This window comes from Sinohyriopsis cumingii, chromosome 9, assembly GCF_028554795.1.
Source record: "Sinohyriopsis cumingii isolate HCF-2022 chromosome 9, ASM2855479v2, whole genome shotgun sequence".
NCBI classification, from domain to species: domain Eukaryota; kingdom Metazoa; phylum Mollusca; class Bivalvia; order Unionida; family Unionidae; genus Sinohyriopsis; species Sinohyriopsis cumingii.
Genome location: NC_142969.1, coordinates 61,921,005 through 61,943,996, shown reverse-complemented (window position 1 = coordinate 61,943,996; position 22,992 = coordinate 61,921,005). Strand labels below are relative to the sequence as shown.

The window sequence follows — 22,992 nt, the reverse complement described above, 5'->3', positions numbered from 1 at the left end:
TTGATTGTTATGAATTATCATTGATGTAAATCTTAATAATTTTATGTTGATAATTGCGCAATATCGTTGGTGTAGTCATGATAATTTTGTACTGATTATTATCGATTATCCTTGGTTTAGTAATTTTAATATTATCTGATGATTATTATTGCTGATGCAATCTAAATAATTTTTTTTTATTGATGAGTATGGATCATCGTTGCTGAAATCTTAATGATTTAAAATTGATTGATATTGATTATCGTTGATGTAATCTTGATTATTTTATATTAATGATTATGGATTATCATTTATGTAACCTTGGAAATTTTAAATTGACGATAATTGATTATTGTTGGTGTAATCTGGATGATTATATATGGATGTTTATGCATTATTTAAAACACTTTGCTGAACAGTTGCACGTGTGATTATTATTATTATTATTATTATTATTATTTAATCATTGCCTTGGTGTGTATAATGATCGCACGTATCACCTTATATATATATATATATATATATATATATATATATATATATATATATATATATATATATATATATATATATATATACCGTTACTTTAAACTGTCATCTAACTAGTTGAAAATGAATCTTTACAAAATCTTTCAAAACTCTTTGCATATATTACATCATTTAATTTAAGAAGTAAAATAGGGAGTAATTTGCACTATATTTATAGACCAACAGATCCCTTCTGGGAATCAATGTTGAATTTAATTCGGTTAAATTTTATATCAACATTTGTAGCCACTTTGGTATATCGGATTAAACTATATACAACACACATATTGCGTTTGCATGTACTTGGCTTAGCGATGATTTTGTGGAAGAACGTTAATAATGTTTAAATATGAGGCGCGTGTGTGTGTGTGTGTGTGTGTGTGTGTGTGTGTGTGTGTGTGTGATTTGGATTTTTAAAGTAGCGTTAACAATTTTTCTGCAGAGTGGCAGTTAATAGTGATCTCTAACACCGGGACATCATGCCACAGACATGTAGCTTCATGTCCTACCGAGTCACATTATCCTGGCACCAGGCCGACCAGTCCTAACATTAACCTCTTAATGCTGAGCGCCAAGCGATGCAGCTGTTAGTACCATTTTATAAGTCTTTTTTATAACTCGGTCGGGGTTCGAACCCTTGACCCCCCTCATCCGTGGCAGACACTCTTACCACTTTCTTTTCTATAACTCGGTCAGGGTTCGAACCCTTGACCCCCCCTCATCCGTGGCAGACACTCTTACCACTTAGGTCACCCGATCGTTCTTATCGGGCATGTTATATTACGAATAGTTTTTAATTTTATGACTAGAATTTACATTGCAATATCTCAGGATTATGGAGATTAATGGATAATATGTAAAAAATAATATACCAAAGTATGAGAAAGAGAATTTACAAGTGTGGCATTACATGGCTAGATGTAAAGTTTGAAGGACTATACAGCCAACGTGCTTTACTCCTGGTTTACCATCCACAAAATTTCGTGGGTAGATTTTCTGGCTCACCATCCAAAAATATTTATTAACCAGAACTAAACTTTCTTTCTAGTAAGTAGATTATACGTGGCATTAAGCTTTCTTCTTGAGCATAAGAGAGCACGAGTAACAGTGCCTAACTCAATTCAGAATACATTATTACCAATATATAAACAATATCATTACTAATCACAGCAAATATGGGCGATGCTTTACATAAATACTTCAGGAAATTAGATTTAAAGAAAAACATATTAACAAGCAACTTTTGCTGTTTTGTCCAACAATAATATTTAGCACATTAAGCTGGTTAATTAGAGCCAAACTGGTAAAATCAGTATATAGATGTCACATATTTTCACATGAGAAAACTTTTTCTGAATGCTTAATGCCGTTTTCTGATGCTCCGTCTTCTAATCCAGGAATGTAAGCATCATTGATCTTTAAAGAATATTCATCCTCATAAATGTAAATTTCAAAAACCTTTATGACTTATGCAAAAACAATGTGGACTTTTTTGTTTGCACAAGATAGCAACGGAATGAATATCTGGCGCAATTTACTTTTTAAAGTAGATTGCATAAAAATTGAACATATTTTTATTTGTTCCAGGGTATTCTTTTCGTTTTTAGTCATGTGTGTCCCCAAAATACATCATTTAGTATAATTCAAAGAACAAGCTGGTTAATCAAGGCATAATGAAAATGGCATAACTAGGCAATAGAGTCAAACACTTTTCAAGCATATAGTCCGCTTCTTTCACAACCACTGATACCAAGCAATGATGATAATGTTTTTGTACTTAACCTACGCAAAACGTGTTATCAACATAGTGCATACATTTTAAAGATTTATAACTGAATGAATAACTACTGTTACCACTATCTCCACTGTTACCACCTGCTTCTCCGGAGCGTTTTATAACATTTGCTATGGTTTGACCAATAATTGCTGTTATCTTACTAATTACTGCAAACATAGGAGCAATTGCTTTACATTTGTGTTGGAAACCTTCCTCTTAATGGGAACCTTTATTTAACTTTGAGATTTATGTGGTTGATATTTTCTTAAAAGTTATTTCCTTACCCTTTTAATCGTATAAGTATTTTAACTCTTTTGCTTTTAGTACTAGGTACTTTTGCTCTAGATGCATTGATTGAACTATATTAATGAAGGGAACAAAGAATAAAAAAAATCAGTGTTAAAATATGTTTTATGCTTCAGATGTTCATTTGAAATTCGGTTCTTGTCATTTGTTATCATCTCTTTTCCAGCCTATTGACTTTAGAAAAAAACTTCCCACAGTTTGTCTAGTTACTATTGTTACATTTTAAAGTTTTTTGTATAAATGAGATTTCGTTAGTTTATATTGAACTTTATTTTTGGCCTAGTTTGTTCTTTGTATTTATGAGACGAAGCTTCTTTTGCAGGAGTTGAAGCTGTGAAGCATTCCTTTTTGAAAACTTAGACTTGTTTATTAAATAAAGTCTTCACCGTTAAGTTGACCAGAATCTTCAAAATTCAAATCCATAAAATCTGCCATTTTACACTATGTAACTGGGTCAAAAGGCACTTGGGAAAGAATTTAGTTTCTTTAAGGATTATATAAAAGTAAAAGTGAAACTGGATAAGACACTAAGGACAAGGCCTAGAAAAACATTATAAGAAAGATTTAAAATTTAGTTTAGGGAAATGACACATACAAGAAAATAACTGACAAACACTTAACTGGCATAAGTTTCAAAATGTTAGAGGTTTTGTAAATGTTAGAACTGCTAAAATATCACATTTATTATCATATTTAATAATATTAGGTCAGACGTCTATAATTAGTACATTTCGTCTACTTGCAAAATTAAATTAATTGCAGACCGAACTGAAAGATGATTAATTAACAAGAAATATCGAAGTTGGATACTTTACCTGATTTTAACCCTTTAGAATGAGATTGCATATTTCACCTTAAGTGCAGAGTTGATAATTTCTAAATACACTAATTTAATACATACAAATCACCAGGGAAAAAACACAAAATAATGAATAAAAATCACAAACAAAGAAAAACAAAGTTGTGCATGATGAACCAGGAACTTTAGAAATGACAATTATGCAGAGTGAGCCAGAATATTATAAACAAAACAAAACAAACCAAGACAAGACAACCCAAGAAAAACAAACAAACATTATGAAGAGTGAGCCAGGCTATTTTCATACAAACCTTTATGTATGGTGAACAGAAAAGTTTCACAAATTATATTGGTTGGGGTCATGGTGTTCATGGCCATTTTCATAATTTTTTTCGTGATGTGGTAGAGTGCTTTTTTTAAAGCCTAAACTATCCAGAATAAAAATGATATGTCGCAGGGTATAGGTTTTGTAAATCACTAACGTCTTTCTTAACATGTGCACGTATATTATTCTCAAAGTGGTCGTTGATTGTAAGGAAATGAACAACATGAATCATTCGATGTAACACGGAATAAAGTGGCCGACGTCTAGTATCTTTCGTTTGATAGGTTTCTGTCTTATCTAATTACTTGGTAGAATTACTTCGTAGATGCACGTTAAGAACATAGATTCGAAGGTAGGTGAACGACACGCATCGGTCTTTTATCAGTAAAAGTATTTTTAAAAAATAAAAGATGGATCTTACTCCGTTTTCATCCGAAGTTTTATAATAGATGCAGATATTAAAATTTCACTGTTCATTTGAAGCGGTGATTTATTTAGTACTTTGTTATTTTAAAAATGGTACTAGAACACTGCGTATTTGTATAACAATAAATATTTATCAATAACATCTAAACATGTATTATATAGGTATCGTGGTGGTCATGAATTTCTTTTCATGGTGGGTGGACCGTTGTATTTTGTTATTTATTTTTGTTGTGTTTATAATACAAAGAATAAAAATGGGAGGAGGGAGGGTAATCAGTGACATATGTTTATTATACTACTAAAATATTTCCTAACAGTTACAAACAAATTATTCAAGTCTGGGCGCTGGCTGTTACAAAATGATCCAACATTAATCAATAAACGTAAAACTCGACAATGAATATGTTTCGTTTAAAATTTATTTTTCCTTCTTTTCCTTCCTATTTGTTTGGTCGGGTGGCCTAAGTGGTAAGTCGCTGGTTGGAACCCCCGCCGACCATACCAAAAATAGTACAAACAGCTGCCTCGCTAGGCGGTCGGAATTAAGTTAGTGTTAGGACTGGTCGGCCTTGTGTCAGGATAATGCGTCTGCGGCATGATGTCCCAGTGCTAGACATCACGATAGACTGCCACATGACATACATTGTAGCGATATGACTGAAAAATTGATAAAGCTCCGTTAAAAATCCAAACATACAGAGAAAGAGACTCTTTAATTAGTTGCTACATATGTTTGATGATTGAGACGCGGCAGGTGAAACGAAACGCAAATGTCTTTTAGGGAAACATGTATTTCTTATAAAATAGGAATATTATTCAAATTTTCATCCATAATTTTGCAATTACGTCATTCAGCCAATCTGGATCATTACGTTACGTCATTCAGCCAATCTGAATCATTACGTTACGTCATTCAGCCAATCTGAATCATTTCGTTACGTCGTTCAGCCAGTCAGATGCATATATTAAGGTTCTACTGTACATTCAAGGCGGTGATTTATTCGCTATATATCCTTTACAATAGTTTGATTTAGTTTTCAAAATTGTTACTAGAACACCATTGCTGTTAAAGTATAAAACATAATTTTACCAATAGCATATATTTCCAGGATTTTCAGATAGCTGTTTGACAATACCATTGGATAAATATTTGCTAGACGAACTATTAGACTTGAGTAAATCGAATGTTTTTGCCTGCCAAACGGTGATCTAGAAAGTATGCAAAACATTATTTTTAATAGTCTTTTACGTGATTAGCGACACCATTTCTCCCCAATTAGTCTGAGAAAATAAGGTGGCATGAAAACTAAAATTGCATTGCCTAACATGGTATGTTTCCTCATGATCATTAGATTTCCTAGCCCTTCAGAGACCGAGTTAGAATCGTTGCTTGCAATGTCACCTGCTTTATCTCAAACCATCGCTCCACTACTAAAAGCAGCAGGGGCCCCGAGTGGCCGAGTGGTCTAAAGCGCTCTCCGTTACGGCTCATTGCCATCTCATCGCTGTCTGCATGGGTTCGAGTCTCGAGTTCGGACAATGTGGGTATGTGAGAAAGCTTGCCAGTAGCTTGTCGTGGGTCGGTGGTTCTTACCGGGATTTTCCCCATATTCTTCCTCCACCATTTATACTGGCCGTCATGTATAGCCTATCCTGTGCTGAATAATGGCATTGAACTCTACAAAAACAACAACAACTAAAAGCTGTAGCAACAACAACAAGCAAAATATATTTACCACCCGACGGTCCTTTAAACTTGTACACCGATTATTTAGATACCTTGGTCGATCTTATCACTTGATCATCACATAATTAGCGATTAAATTGTCCAAATTTAAAAAATTTATAAAGTTTGGTTACTCTGTCCTCTCACAGTAATTTTGTGAATATAGGGGAAATGCAAGGATACAGGAATAATTCGAACCTATGGGGGAATACGAGAACACGAGACTACTTTCAGCATACAGGGTTAGTTTCAGGCTATAGAGGAAATTAATGTTCAGTGCTGGCAATATTTAGCTGGGGAAATGTGAAGACATTTGTACTTTAATTTCAAACAATTATTCTTTATAAGAAGGGAGGAAAGAAAGGAATAGGAAATAATGAATTAAAGAGTGACTGATAGAAACATGTAATATTTAGAAAATATAGAAATTAAGGAAATAAACATTCTTTTCATGTAAGGTTACATATATTAAGTTTACAAAGTAAGTAGATACGTATGTAGTAGTTCATATTCTACAAACTAAAGTCCCTTGTCTAGGTTTCATATACCAATTGCATTGGTCTGCAGCATTTTGGATAATACAGACTAATGACCTAATCGTATCTGTTTTGAATCCTTAATTGCCTCCATCACTTGATGAACCTACTCTGAGCACAAGAGCAACGTATTCGTTATTTGTCATTGAAATGTGTATTTATACATTGGACTAGCATAGCTGTTTTTTGAAATTGTCTCCTGTAAAATGCATCGTATACAAGAGAAGCCGAAATCACTGACTGCTCCGTACCGTATCGACAAAAATAAATAACGATCACAATACAAGTTTAAATCTGCCCGACTTTGATTTATGTGTATGTCACGTTGGACGCATTTCTATTGTGCACTTTACGTCGCTCGATTTGTAAAGAAATGGAACCGTTCAAATCAGTGGAACACTCGTTTCGGATCATGGTTTGGCACGTATGAGCTTACATCCTGAGGCACACATTATTAGTGCTAATGTGTCGTCTTTTGGGTTATTGTTTACATTCCAGGAAGAGATCGATATGGTCTGACCTGGGTCACATCGTGTGACGCAAGACAAATAATGAGGTAGTCTATGGTTTTACTGCAAACATTACGCGGGCTTCTATTTAAAACGAAGGCAATTCAGGACAGTTTTTACTGCTTACACTATGCTAAACAAGACTCGTATTTTTAAATCATTTTTCTTCAGCTTTGATGAAACCCGTTGCATTTGATATAAGATCAAATGCACCATGACTATCAAACTTACGTTAGGCTCTAACGTGGACATGACGTATAATAAAAATCAGTATAGTCGGCTATGTTGAATTCTGGAAATAGTTGAATCTGTATGACATAACTAAACCACCTCTCTAGAATCACACTGTTTTCTTTTTCATTCAACTCAAAAGGCAAGGGGCTGAATTCAGTATACATACTGTTTTCTGTTTAGGCACTATTGGTGCATTATTTTGAATACACGTAATATTACTCACTGCTCAGCAAATTTCCAGGAACAATCAAATGAAAAATTACAATGACTTTCTTTGGGTCTGCAATAGGATGCAACGACAGTTATTTGCTCAGTTAGTATAGGGGTACCTTGACAAATATATTTTTAGGTGATAATATGCCTTTATTTTACCTCAGGTGAAAATTTGGTTTGTTGTCTTGTCTGTACTAATGAAAACAATACTTTTTGTTGCATGCAAAACGTTTTATATGTGTTATAAATCCTTTCTAAAAAGTATCAAAGTATATTGTTGAATGTCTGTGTCAAAACGGTTCAAAGCCCAATAATGCGTCCGAAATGGTTCTCTTCCGTCAATTAATGACACGATACACGCGATAGCGCATCAGCATAAAACTACCATGTATGTTTACATGAGCTTTCAATATCGCTAACAAATTTACATCAGCGGTATATATATATATATATATATATATATATATATATATTGTATAATTATATACATATTTAATGCGTACAGGTAGGGTATAACACCCTTAATGTCGGGTTTGATATGGTCACACTCTAGATCCTACGTCATTCTTCATTCAGTTTATCAAATTATCGGCTTTAGAATACGAGTAGAAGTAATGTTTGAATGAAACATTCGATACATACACTCCTACATTACCATTAGCAGGCCCTGTGTTGAAGTTATCATTTGAAGAAAGCTACATTATCATAAACTAACCTCGATTTGAAGCTATCATTTGAATAAAGTGTTAACTATTTTGGATATATATATATATATATATATATATATATATATATATATATATATATATATGGATGTTTTTGTTTCGATGAAATGTCTGTCAAACTAGTCGCTAGTTTGACAGACATTTCATCGAAACAAAAATATCCCTTTTTCAGAATTGCACGTATGGCATTGCTATAGGTACACCACTTGACTAGTTTCATACTGCCATCCTTCATCCTAGTGAACGTACGTTATTTCCGTACTCGATTCCTATGATGCACCTGGCCGATGTGAAACTACCAACTAATCACTGTACTAGAGGGAAATGTTTGTCTTGTCAATGCATGTCGGGTACCAGCAAACTCGAAAGTACTTCAGCGTAATCAGGGGAGAATCGCTGGAAAATGACAATGAACTCACTGGCACTGGGCAAAGTAAACTTTGGTCCAAAGTCAGTGCGATACCTTACAAAATTATTCGCACATTTTCAATAAAAGATAGTGCTCTTTAGTCGATACTTGAAAATAACAACCAAAGTTGGGAATATTTCGACCAATAATAATTGGTCTTATTCTAGTCGCCAGTAATGAACTATACGATGTGTAAATGGCCTCAGTTTACACACATGGTATAGGTATATGCACTTGTGGTTAAAATAGTATTTCAGAGCTATCAGAACATCGCTCGGCCATTTCGTTAGTGTGTTGTATAACCCCAGAAGATGTTGCTAGAATCCACATCAGTTGATGATTTGGTGATTTGCCTGTTGCGAAATGTACTACGTCTGTTGCGATAGCAAAGTCCGACAATGTTCATATTCTACCATGTAACTAAAAATAGCGCAAATATAGTTCTGAATGGCGGTGTGTGTGTGTGTGTGTGTGTGTGTGTGTGTGTGTGTGTGATTTGGATCTCTAACATAGCTTTAAAAACATTTCTTGGCGGCGAATTACATATAATGCTTTTCTTTACTTTGTCGGAAAAGGTCTCGAGGATGTTCCGATTGTATATCGAATGTATTTGTCCGATCGTTGGCAGAGATGTTGAAGAAGACTGAGACTGAGACTTATGGTCGTTGCTAAAATTGCAGGATTGAAAAACAACGGACAATTCGTCGTTGCAGAAGAATCAGCATGTTTTTGGGTGGGTGAAGGTGCATTAACCAGTATTAAGAATGATTTCATTAATACAATCATGGACAGGACATGTAAAACAGGCCGAGTTGTGCCTGAAGAACCATTTACGGTCCACGTGGCGTATATGCACTGTATCTGAAAAACCCATCCTTGCATTGGGATCTGGAAAATTTAATACATCATCCGAGGTGTTGGTTTGACACTAAACATATTGCTTCTGTTTGTATAACACGAGCACAGGACCCAGTATAAGTATAAATATGTCAATCAGATTGGCCGAATTAAACATGGTGTCCCCCAGAAATGAATACATTTTGCTGCAAATTCATTTCAATGGAGCCTGTAAAAGATTCCTGATTTTCTCTATTAAGATTTTCTTGTCAAGAATCACCAAAGGCACACATAATTTAAAAATAGTTTTTATTTACGTTACTTTAAACACTTTTGCATGGTGTCCGCCATATTTTGTGTCAACATTCTGTAGTATCTTTCTAATTTACAGGACGAGTAATTTCTTTAGTGTACTATATTAGTACTCCATAAATACTTTTTATTGTGGATATAAATTTGTCATAAATTCACAAAAGGTGCACTTGTCCGGAAGTCATAATGTCCTTTATAGAACCAACTTTTCCCATACGTTCACAAATATGGTAGGATGATACCTCAGCCTGCACTACACCAATAAAAGCTGACAAGGATGATGGTTTCAACAGAAGTTATCATTACTTGAAATGGAAAAGCACGGGAAACAGCGTATAAAGTAAAATGGAACAGCATGGGAAATGGCGTAGAAGGTGTGTGTGTGTGTGTGTGTGTGTGTGTGTGTGTGTGTAATTTGGTATTTTAACGTAGCTTTAACAATGTTTTAGTCATATCGCTACGATGTCTGCAGTGTGGCAGTTTATAGTACTGCATAGCACTGGGGCATAATGTCGCAGTCATGTATTATGATGTCCCACCCAGTCACATTATCCTGACACCATGTCGACCAGTTCTAACACTAATCTCTTAATGTTGAGCGCCAAGCGAGGCAGTTGTTAGTACCATTTTTGTAAGTCTTTGGTATGATTCGGCCGGGGATCGAATCCACAACCTCCCGCATCCGAGGCGGACGCTCTAACCACAAGGTCACCGGAGCGGTCGGCATAGAAGGTAAAATGGAAAGTCTGGAAAATGGATGGCATATACGGTAAAATAAAGTATAGAAAATGGCATGTACCGTAAAATGGAAACGTATGGAAAATGACATATACGTTAAAGGGAAAAGTGTTTAATAGCATTACTATTTCATTGGCAGAACTTTTAATTTGACCAAATATTTTTGCATCAACAAAGCTGTCTATATAAAAAAAAAAGATTTGAGAGTTAAAATTCCGTAATCCGTTTGCTCGTTTTATTAAATGGTCCCATCTTTTCAAACTGTTGGAGCATTTTCTTTGAAGGCATAGTTACTGTTTGTACACGATATGTGTTCTTCGATAGTCTCACTGGTATTTTGTCGAGATCAAGCTATTTATAAATGTGTAAAATTGCATAGTAATGAACATTATCACAGATTTCTCAATTATAAATATCTTTACATACCGTAATTCTGTGTTCTAAAGAGCGTGCGATTTATGGGATGTCAACATTTACATATTGGCACTTTTTTTTTCAATAGCTACCCAATGACGACTACATTTGTTCTATTTTTTCGGCTAGAAATTAGACTTGTGGCATCCAGCTATGTTTCGTCTTCATTCAATTATTCATCACAAAAGCAGTATAATGCTATTTATATATGTACTGCCTCCTTTGTTTTCCGTTTCAGAACCGACCATTTATACGAATTTTTGTCCTTACATGTCGAGTGTTTCTTATTATGAGCTCAGGCTCAAATGATAATACAATTCATACAATATGTTGTTTGCCTTTCAAGCGTACCAATATACACACTTCAAACGTACCATGACACATATCGCCTTTCAAATGTACCATGACACACATCGCCCTTAAAACGTATCATGACACACATCGCCTTTCAAGCGTACCTTGACACACATCGCCATTCAGACGTACCATGACACACATAGCCCTTCCAACGTATCATTTACACACATCGCACTTCAAACGTACCATACCATACATCGCCTTTCAAACGTACCATCACACACATCGCTTTTCAAATGAATCCAAGGACAACGTATACCGAATGTTTTTGTTTTTACAAGAGCTAGCAAATAGCCTGTTATGTAATTAGAGAAAAGCATGATCTAAGTTGTAAATTTTGCTTTTGGCTTTATGTTGACAGCGTACATGGCATGCAAAAAAGGATATGTTTATTTCTATATATAAACATATAGAAACATATAGAAACCCCTATCAACTTACAATAAATATATCGTATATTTCTCAAAAAGCTTGTTTGAAAAATCGTCAACAGTGTTTAAAACACCGAAATTTTCAAACATGCAGTTTTGTAGTAGAGCTAGACTCTGAGATCCTGTTATTTACAAACACTCAAACGCAAAGATAAACGCATAGATCAAATATCTGAGACTGAGTTTCGCTGTTTTTCAGATTTTCCGCCAAGCCAACCCGCCAACAGTACCAGCAACAGTAACACCGTCAATGGGAATACCAGCGGAACAAGACGGCTTCGGACTGCTTACACAAATACACAGCTCTTGGAACTTGAGAAAGAATTTCATTTCAATAAGTATTTATGCAGACCCAGGCGTATAGAGATAGCAGCCTCCCTTGAGCTTACGGAGCGGCAAGTAAAGGTGTGGTTCCAAAACAGGCGAATGAAATACAAGCGCCAAACACAGTCTCAGCGAAATAAGGCAGATACAGAACTAAGACTTGCAGATTCTGGTGATTCAAATGATGAAAACCTTCAGTCTTTAACAGAAAATGGTTCGGTCAAGTCAGACAAAGATTCCACTGAAATGGGTGAAATAAATTTTGATGAGACGCAAATGTTAAAAGGCATGATTAAAACAAGTGACGGCATAAAAACAAAGTTAGAGAAAGAGTTTGGTGTGTGCTCACCACACAGCAATATGAAATCACCCCTAGGTGAGTCACTCAAGTTAGAACTAAACACTAATATGTCAAAAAATAATGTTACTAAAACTGAGGAAGAGAGTAACCATTCCAGTAATAACACTCTTCCATCTCCATTGTCAGAAGTACGAAGTCCGGCCTCCACACAGTCACTTAATAGTCAAAATTTGACGACATCCCACCCATCCCCAGTCACAGGATCACCACCAGTTACGTCAGTGAGCACCGAAAGAGAGTTGATTACTTCTCCGCATGTGCCATCTTCAAAATCTCAGCTTCTACCTCAAAATCCTATTTCTCCGATAGAATCAGGGGTCAATTCGACTTTGCTGGTTGGTGGCAAAAAGAATGGTAGGAAAAACTTCGCATCACCGAACCAAATGTATATGCCCCCTCCCCTCTCCCCAGTTGATTCTTACCAAGAGTTGAATGTTTGTGATAGAAATAAAAGCCTTCCGAATAAACAACATTATCACCATGGAAACGAATCAGTAGCCAGCGCGAGTCCAGAGAGAACAAATCTTCCAAGAGCTCTCATGCCATATACATGTCAATTTAGCGGCGAAACGCATGATGTGTACTATAACTATGATGTTGATGACCCATTATATCGAAACAATGTAATGGCATATCCCATAGTAGGAATAAATGGCAAAGGCATCGAAATGTGTCAAAAACCAGTTCTAGATGGGAGATCTGGTATTCGGTCTTTTCACCACGTCTACGGTAACCAACAAATTTCTACTCCAGTTTCGTCTGATAATGTAGCACGACCTGATAAAATTTCTCAAATGCCACAGCAAAAACGATCCAGATTTGCTGAAAATGGCATGATGTGCGAAACTGAATGTCGAGGTGGGAATTACAACCTACCATATCCAGCACACGGTAATTTTAGTATGGAGCCCCACAGTATTACTTCTCAGAGTTTTGTCAGTTTTAACAATGGGATAGGCAATGATACTATAGACGGGCACCGTCCTATTCATTCCGAAGGCTATAATCACGATTATCTTCAGCTGAAGCCTTCTCCCTTTTCACAGCCTAGTGTGTCAATAAACCGGTGTCCTGTCACATTTAGTGACAATAATTACATAGGTGGACATGAAATAAACGTTGCAAGAACAATGCCTCACGCCATCTATGGCCAGACTGCGTATTCTAGTTCTCCCTCTTTACTTCCGGGGAATTCCCTGCAGGAAACGGAAAGGGCAACGAGTCAGTTCGATACAGAGTCTAGTTATTTAAGCATGGCGTCGGATTTTGGCTCCATATTTAACGAATTTTATGGTATTCAATCACAAGGATATCAGACCATTAATTAAGATATTTTAAGTTTTATGACTTTTTTTATGGCTCATGAATCTCTATTTGTCGCTATTTAAATAATATTAATGTCATTTTATTACCTTTGAATTGTTCCATATATGTTTTCAAGATTGATTTATCAGCTCAGTAGCTGATATATGTCTTCTAGTGGCATGAGATGATACCAAAAACAATATTTTTTCAATTCATCTGCATTATTATGTACCTCTCAAGTGTGCAATTAGTCAAGTATTAAAGGATTTGTAGCTTCATTCATTATATCTATATATATATATATATATATATATATATATATATATATATATATATATATATATATAGAGAGAGAGAGAGAGAGAGAGAGAGAGAGAGAGAGAGAGTCCCTAGAGGCCGAGTAGTCTACAGCGCTCACCGTTACAGATCAATGCCATCTCACCTTTATCTGCTTGAGTTCGAATCTTGGGTTGGGCCAATGTGAGTACATGAGAAAGCTTGCCAGTAGGTTATCGTGGGTCTGTGGTTTATTCCAGGGTCTTCCCGGGTTCCTCCTCTACCATTTATACTGGCCGCCATGTATAGCCTATCTTGGGCTGAAAAAAGGCGTTGACCCCTACAACAACAACAACAACAATATATATATATATATATATATATATATATATATATATATATATATATATATATATATATATATATATATATATATATATATATATATATATGTGTGTGTGTGTGTGTGTGTGTGTGTGTGTGTATCGAAAGCTAGTTGTTCTAAAATTGAACTTAAAACAATATTATATTTGAACAACTACAGCTACAAAGCTTTCTCACCAGGCAGTGTGATATGTTTCTTACAGAATTCACTTATTTTTTCATTCTGAAAGACGATGAACTATTCCGAGAACGAAGTGTAGGGTATCAACTGACAAACATGGTAAGACATATATCACAAATCGTCTTCGCTAGCAGTTTCCGATATCATATATTATTGATATGGTAACCTTGTGTAGGGACGATGATCACCAAGTTATTGTCTACACTGACTTTTAACTAACACAAGTGTCTAAGTAATTAAATGTGAATCATTTTCGGTATTTATTGTAGTCATGTTTGATTACCATAAAAGAAAAATAAAACTTATTTGGGAGAAAAAATATGCATATTTAGTATTGTTTTCGTAAATCTATTGTCTTGATTTCTAAATTATCATAATACAAGGACAATACAACTATTAAGGAATAAATCAATGGAATCTCCTCTTCCTGACTGTCGTTCTCTTCATTTGCTAACATTTTGTAACATATGTCTGATCATTTGGGAATGAGAAAAACAATCTACAACACAATAGACAAGTAAAAATGCAATACTTATATGTATCTTACTTGCACTATCTGGCATTTATGTGACTCTACTAGCAGTAAGGCCTATTTATGTGACTCTACTAGCAATAAGGCCTATTTATGTGACTCTACTAGCAATAAGGCCTATTTATGTGACTCTACTAGCAATAAGGCCTATTTATGTGACTCTACTAGCAATAAGGCCTATTTATGTGACTCTACTAGCAATAAGGCCTATTTATGTGACTCTACTAGCAATAAGGCCTGTTTATGTACTTTGTGTGCAGATTTCGATACAGTAAGTTCCATCGTGAAATACAATAATTATTATTTGAATAACATGAAATGAAGAAATAAATTACACCTTTCATGAAATAGTTTATACAGCGATCTGAACTTCATGCTAGAATCAAGCCGTCAAAGGCTAAAATGTTTGTGAAATGTTCTTTTATTATGGATATATGTAAAGGTATTGCCTTTCACCTGTGTATTGCCCACTAGGATTAATGACGTCATGATGTTTGCTCACTGAACTGATACGTAATGTTTTATTTTCTTGATGAATTTACATACCTTCTCACAGTGTTATGAATCTGCATAGATCAAGGCTTTATGGTAGCTTTGTCGTGATTACTTTATTTCTTGGGCATTTTAAAATCTGATAAGGGCAGAAAAGTACTGTATAGAAAGGCCGCTTCCAAGGGGGTGTCTTTTTCGCTATATTAGGTTACCAGTCATTTTTTTCTGAAATTTAAATATTCGTGAACATTTCATTTAAAAGACCAGTATTGCAAATTCGAACGAAGAGAATATAGTCTGATGCGCAGCATAACGAAATTCCCTCACCATAAAAAACGTCAGATCGAAAGCGCTTAACTATGGCATGGCGAGAGCAAATGAATTCCGACTATACATTGCAAGTGATTGTAATATTTACTTTCAACCTTTTATTTTCATCTTTCCTGGCAGGCATTGCTATATTCTTATCCTTTCACCAAGCCTTACGCCAGTAAGAGCGATAGGGACCATGTCCTTAAACTGGTGTGGTCACCCAATTGTGAGCGAGCTTACTTTTGTAATTTTATATGTGATTGGCTGAGAAAGAAAATCAAATTTAAATCCATGCTCAGAGCTTTTATTATCTCAAGGCCAGGTCCACTAAGCTTTCTTGGGAACGCATGGTAAACGCAGAATGTGTTCTTTAACAACTTTATACAACTGTTATTGCTTATTAAAATTCTTTAACAAAGTTTCCTTACAAGTCTGATTGGCAAATGATAGACTATCCATAGCTCGTTCCTTCAGACGGAACGAGACAGTTACTGTTCATCAGCCATACTTTATGGAAATCATTATTGACATGTAGTCTGGTACACTGCTTCACTACGTTCATAACAGTGAAAAGGAGAGGGTACCAGACAACTGATAGAAATGTACATAACGGACGTACTTAGTCTGCCCAATTGGCCATATACATAATATACAAAGAGTTAATATGAATGTCATAACTCTCTACTCTTATCAGTTTTAATGGAATAGAGCAATTACTTTCATCAAATGTTCTCTCCACTCCCAGCTAGTTTAAGGGCATTGAAATATTGCCATCATTCAATGTTTTAACTTTCTACTCCTAGCCAATTATAATGGCATTGGGAAACTACTTTCACACACTTCTTATATATGGATCGGTGTGTTTCAAAGCAAGGTTTGTGCTTAGACGATTTTAAGGATACACTATTAGGCATTATACTTAATCTTATTACTGTATAGGAAATAAATTCAATTCGTATTTTCGTGAAGTTGCTAACTGTAACTATTGTAACGACGTTAAAATTTACCATAAATAATTGATTGTTTTGACGACATATTTTAATTTTCCGAGTATGTTAAAGTATGAATCAGATAATTGTATGATTCTATGTATATCTTCTTCTTACAGCAGGTATACGTCTATTCTACGTTTACGTTAAACATGTCTCAGAACATTACAACTTCAGAATTAGCACGTGCATATGTTTTGACTGAGATTTGCTTGCATGATTATTTCTGCAAATGAACAAATTATTTCGAGAAAGAACTCTAGCAGATATGCATTTGGAAATTCTACTATCAGATGGAGAAAAACAAAGGCCTGGACTTTTTTCATGTCATGTGTAGCTTAATTATAATCACGTTGAAACAAATGATAGCCCGAATAGAAATCGGTAACCCCAACTAATGTAATTAGTGATTAAGGATTTAAAAAATCTTAATTTGTATAACCAATTGAAGTTTAAGTAAAAAAAAAAGTTTCTGGTATGCTATTGTAAAATGCACCACATGGACTGATAAAATGTCATTTAATGAATTCCACATTTGGTTTGCTCAATACAAACACACAAAAACATTGAGACTGCTTTATTTGAGTCTACGTCTTTTGATTCCATGTTATTCTCTATTATTTGCTTATACCTAATCATATATATTATTTACGGTGCACGAGAATTCAACTGTAATTTCTGATATTTTACATAAGATATGTCGAGTCTATTATATATGGTGTGGTAGTCCAACAGAAAAACCGATGATGGCTAATGTTTTGAGTGAGCCACTTTACACGGGCTAATAAATAAATGCCTGACTGGTTGGCTTCTGCATTGTGTAAAAGCGGTAACACAATATAGCCCGTCAACGAAACACTCTGCTGTCTTTTTTTAACTGTACTTTAATCAGATGTTCCAGCCGACTCCCTAACTTGTAATTTTCATGCAAATTTTCAAAGACTATGGTTTCAGCTTTAGCCCCTACTCACGATACTGCAGCGTGTACCCCCCACCTTAACGATTTTTATAATAAAAAGCATCAAGAATTTCAAATATGTAGAAAACTAACTCATTTCATTTATTGATTGATAATTTCTAACTCGATAGTCACCAAGCAATTCCAAAAATATTTAAGCTAGAAGAGTCCATTTTCTTGGAAAGGGTGAATGCATGGCCACACAGAAAGAAAGCACTTTGTCTTCTTCATCCAGTGTACGCAATATCTAATTCTGGTATTTCTCGGAGAATTGCAAACAAGGGGAAAATATAATGTTACATCTCAGCGTTAGGAAAATGATCAGGAGTTGATGGAAAACTATGACCTACACTTCACTCGTGTAAACACACAAAACTCGCCCTCCCAAATATGGACGCGCACTGTTTTGGACCACTTGGTAGCAATCACGTTAGAGATTGTAAATCAAGGAATGAAATAAGACGTTTGCTTCATCCTTGATGCTTTTCGTTTTTAAATCGGTAGGGGACGGGGACATAGGCTGAAACTATAGAACATACATTGCTGGTAGAAAGAAGGCAAAATCCATGAGAGATTATGTCATCTCTAATAAATCAGCATAGCAAGCAAAACGTAAGATATGGATATATTTAAAAATAGCTTTACCATGCAGTATCCCATCCCCCAAACAAATGAACAGGATAGGCAAGGAATATATGAGAGATAAGAGATTGACTGGACGATATACATTATATTTAAAATCTCTATCAGAAATGAGAGATTATCAGTTTTGTTATTAAATGTACTGATCGAACATTCTGAAATACTGTGCCAGTTTAAACAAGATATATTTAGGTTGTTTGTGATTAACAAGCTGTAAATATTTAGTCTCATTAATTTTATTTAAAAAATACTGAGTATATTGTAATAACTAACCAATCTACTTCGGTCCGTCCGTTCCAAAATATTTCCCTCAGATTTGGGGTATTTGCTCTGCATACAGTATTTCCCAAACAAAGGCAGACTGAAGAAAGCAAACATGGGATGAACAGATACCTTTCCTGTACACAGTAGGATATTTAGGAAGGCCAGGATACCAGGCTAGATTCAGGCTGTTTGTTAATGCAATCGTTTGTATAAGCAAGATGCAAAAACAAATAATAATTTCACCTCCCTTCTCGCTCTCGGTCCCCGTATAATGGGATTTAAGCTTTCTTGCATTATAATCGCAATTACGAAACAGTCTTACTCAAATCAAAACAAGGTAATTAGTTATCTCTTGAATTAATTCTTGGATTAGATTTTGAATACCTTTTATAAAGTGAAAATGTTTCTTTTACTTTTTTTTATCGAGATTGATTCTATAGTCACATTTCATACTGCACCATTTTCATCATGTATATTGTGTTATTCGCTTTTCCTGTGCATTGTAATTCCTTTCAGTGTTGTTCAACATGAACTTCTTACATTTTATTTACCTTCGGCGGTTATGACTGTGACACTATTTCATTCATTATATTCTTGTCATGGAATATTCTAAAACTATTGAATTCATTAAAGCAATTGAACCAAGCCTTGGTTGTATTTCATGAAATTGTGAGGTTTGAACATAATACCATCAAGAGTCTGAAATGGTATAATTCTTGTATGCTTATAAACTATATTTTACGGTAAAGATTCACTGTGCATGAAACAATATTTTGGGTCGTACAGTTTGCATTTCACTTACTGCTTGTGAAATCAAAATACTTTGTTCATGCTGATTTTTCACTGATTGCTTGAATGGCATTATTATTAAATAAAACGCAGTGTTTCGGGTTCACATACCGTCAGTGATATAAAAGTTTTACATCACAAAAAAAAATAGTTTCATGCACAGTAAATATTTACCAAAAATAATTTAAAATTATACAAGTAAAGATATAGACAAGGATATACGAGATTTAACCATTTTTTACATAACAACCTTAAACTATCCGCGAGGCAGGCGATTAGAAACTTTCATTTTGAGTGAAGTAGCTGACACAGAATTCCGTCAAATTTGTTACTCATGCTTTGAAAGAAAGCTGAGAAAGTCTACTCGTTACCAAGATTCGCTTGCTTATATTTCCACGCAGAAGGCACACATGTTTCTTATGTCAATCAACAATTTGTGTGCGAGATAACACTATAGTTGGCTATCGGGACAGCTGTCAAAAACACGAGATTAACGCAGTGTCTATAAAAGGGTGATTGTATCTGAGCTAAAAAATGAAATGTCCTTCAAACGGTAACAGTTATGTCTTTTGGAAGTGAGTCGGAAGCTTATTTGATAAGGCGAAATAATACGACATTAATGGTCAATAATCAACCATGATATGGAATAATGGATTCGTAGCTGTACAAAAAACGAGAACGTGTGAAGAACATTTTTTCAACATTAACTGCATATATATATATATATATATATATATATATATATATATATATATATATATATATATATATATATATATATATATCCGTTTTGATCGGAGTAATCACATTATTGTCTGCGACGAATACGAGGTACGGTTTAGAAATGTATGAATGAACACATAATTAAAGTATCGTAACAATGAAAATGTTATGTATTGCAACAAAGTAAATGTGATTATTAGAAATGGCAAAATATATCATTCATTCATGTAACAAGTGCATATTGAAAAGATTCTCCTCCCCAAAAAAACATAAAAGAGACAAACCAACCACGAACAAACGATCTTTGAATTCTCTGCGATTTTTTTCTTTCTTCCTAAAAGCAATCATTGGACGAGAAATACAGATCCAATTCTGTATTCAAAAGACTAATGGTTAATACGCTATTTATGGTTTAGCCTTGAGATAGACGGAACATAATCAACTAGTGTAGTATATTATTATATTATTATATATAATCCACTAGCAATATATATATATATATATATATATATATATATATATATATATATATATATATATATATATATATATATATATATATATATATATATATATATATATATATATATATATTTGTTGACGACCTATAGCCCCTTTGCGAATCTGAAGAGAATTTGTTAATGTGCATCACACACTCGCACACACGCACGTACGCACACATACACTTATTTATTCAATCCAATGCTATGCATACTTAACAAAATGTCTTGTGGGGAAAACATCGATTTCACAACGCTAAAGCTGCATTATATATATATATATATATATATATATATATATATATATATATATATATATATATATATATATATATATATAGCATTATCACTGTTCCTTGAAAAACGGTTTACTGTTGTTTATTTCCTGTATCGAATCTTTTGAACACATTGTTTGTTTTTACATGGCAGACAGCTGTAACTGAGATATATCCCAGAATGCCACTCGTTCCAATACGCCAGCTCTGGATTCCCAGGAGTCTGTCTGAAATGACAAGGTATCTGCTATTGTAATCAAATGTTGTCGACGTCTGGAGAAGTAGTTTGTAAACAGAGAAGGAACTATTTCCTCGATTTCATCAACAGTACCGAATGTCAGCCAAGCGTGTTAGGAAGTTTATTGATAAATTCCGTTGCCATGGAAACGTGTATGATTCGTGTTAAACGATTCCATCCGAGTTTTGACAAACGAATACCTTTAAAGAAAATCTGTCAAATAGGTAAACTGAAACGTACATCCTTTGAATATCGTGTATAGCGTGGTCTAAATAGGCGTGAAAGCCGTTCCTTTCGAGAAAATGGAAAATGGAAACTGCATATTTGATCTTGCCTTATGGCAGAAGCAGATATTCTTCCGTATTATGGTATTTGGCAAAACAGCAGTTATGTGTAACCCCGTACGCATTTTTTCTCATGCTATTTTGGTTTATCGAAATACATAATTAGTATACATATAGTTATTATACGATACTAGCAATCCATCCATACATCCATCCTTCCATCATCACAGTTTGGAGTAATTTCGCTCATACAGTCGCAATTTTATCAAACTGCATTGAAACAAAACCATTAATTTCTTGATAGTAATTAGTGTCACTATTTAAATATATAAAGAGTATGCAAGACCGATTCTTTACTGAAAATGATATTGAATAAAACCCAAAAGAGTATATGATCGTAAGCATACCGTGGTTTAATCAAAATAATGTTTGATTTTCTTTCCTGTTATTAACTCGAGAACTATCTTGCCAGATGATTTAAAACGGTACACCGTATAATATCTACAGACCAATCCATGTTAAAATTTTTTTAGTCATTTCCGTCGTCTCCCCCTCTTTTAATTTATTTTATGTCAATTTTTATTTTCTTTCTATTTGTATTTCTGCATGTGTGTCCGTCCAGTCATCAATCTACTCATATACCCATTAACTCTCCCACGCGTATATATATTTTTCTTCATCTTAAACAATCATTAAATAGTTTCTGAAGTAACTGCGTAATGTTTCTCATATATACAAGTATTGTTCAAACATGCACAACACGAAACATCAGAGCATGTCATATATTCTCATTTTGATTTTCCTTCCTTCCTTCCTGCCTTTCTTTCTTCTTTCTTTCTTTCTTTCTTTCTTTCTTTCTTTCTTTCTTTCTTTGCCTTTTGCAATCGAAGTGGAGTTTTTATCTGACATTATTATTATTATTGTTGTTTTATTATTATTATTATACATTATTATTATTATAGAGGTATCAATTATCATGTAAAGTAAACCTTTTGACCCTCAGTACGCATTTAATATGCCCTACTCCAGCGTGCCACATGACGTAGCGCCTTAAAGTGCATTTAACACCAATATGTTCAGTGATCACCCTCAACCTGTATCGTTTATCGCGGTTGCAATTCGAGTCATAAAGGTAAAAGAACAGGCATGTTGAATTAAAGGACCTTTATTTGTCTTTTGTAGCCAAATTCTAAAAAATATCGAGTCTACCACTCATCATTTTATTTTCCATAACAAAGCAATTTCGGTTTAGTGTGTCACTATTAGTGGAAAACCTTTGTTCTAGGCCAGTCAGTCGGCAGTAATGCGCAGGTGCGAAACAGCGGCAGTATTGTAATTTAATGTTTATGGTCACGAAAAGGTGATTTTAAAAGCCGATGCAAGCGAAGAAAATTATGTAATATTAAGTTACTGCGGCGATATCTCCATTTGGACACATATCCAAATTTAGGCCAACGATGTGGCTCCCCTCCCAAGTCTTTATTTAACCCGTCTGGCCTTTCCTTCTCAAGGACTATTTGTCACCATTGGTCTTGTCACACAATTCAGCAATCACTTTCCGTTGGTTGTGTCATTTCTTTTA

The 22,992-nt window shown here is 34.5% G+C and overlaps 1 protein-coding gene across 2 annotated transcripts in view; it reads left to right on the top strand.

Moving 5' to 3' along the window:
* The window catches only part of LOC149791907 (uncharacterized), a 42,829-nt gene extending 23,582 nt beyond the window's left edge, over positions 1-19,247 (top strand). For both annotated transcript variants that reach the window (XM_089970423.1, XM_089970424.1), the window contains exon 2: positions 11,781-19,247. In XM_089970423.1, coding sequence (XP_089826549.1) covers positions 11,781-13,594 — 1,814 coding nt within the window. In that variant the 3' untranslated portion in view covers positions 13,595-19,247. The remainder of the gene's footprint in view (positions 1-11,780) is intronic.
* The last annotated feature ends 3,745 nt before the right edge of the window (positions 19,248-22,992 follow it).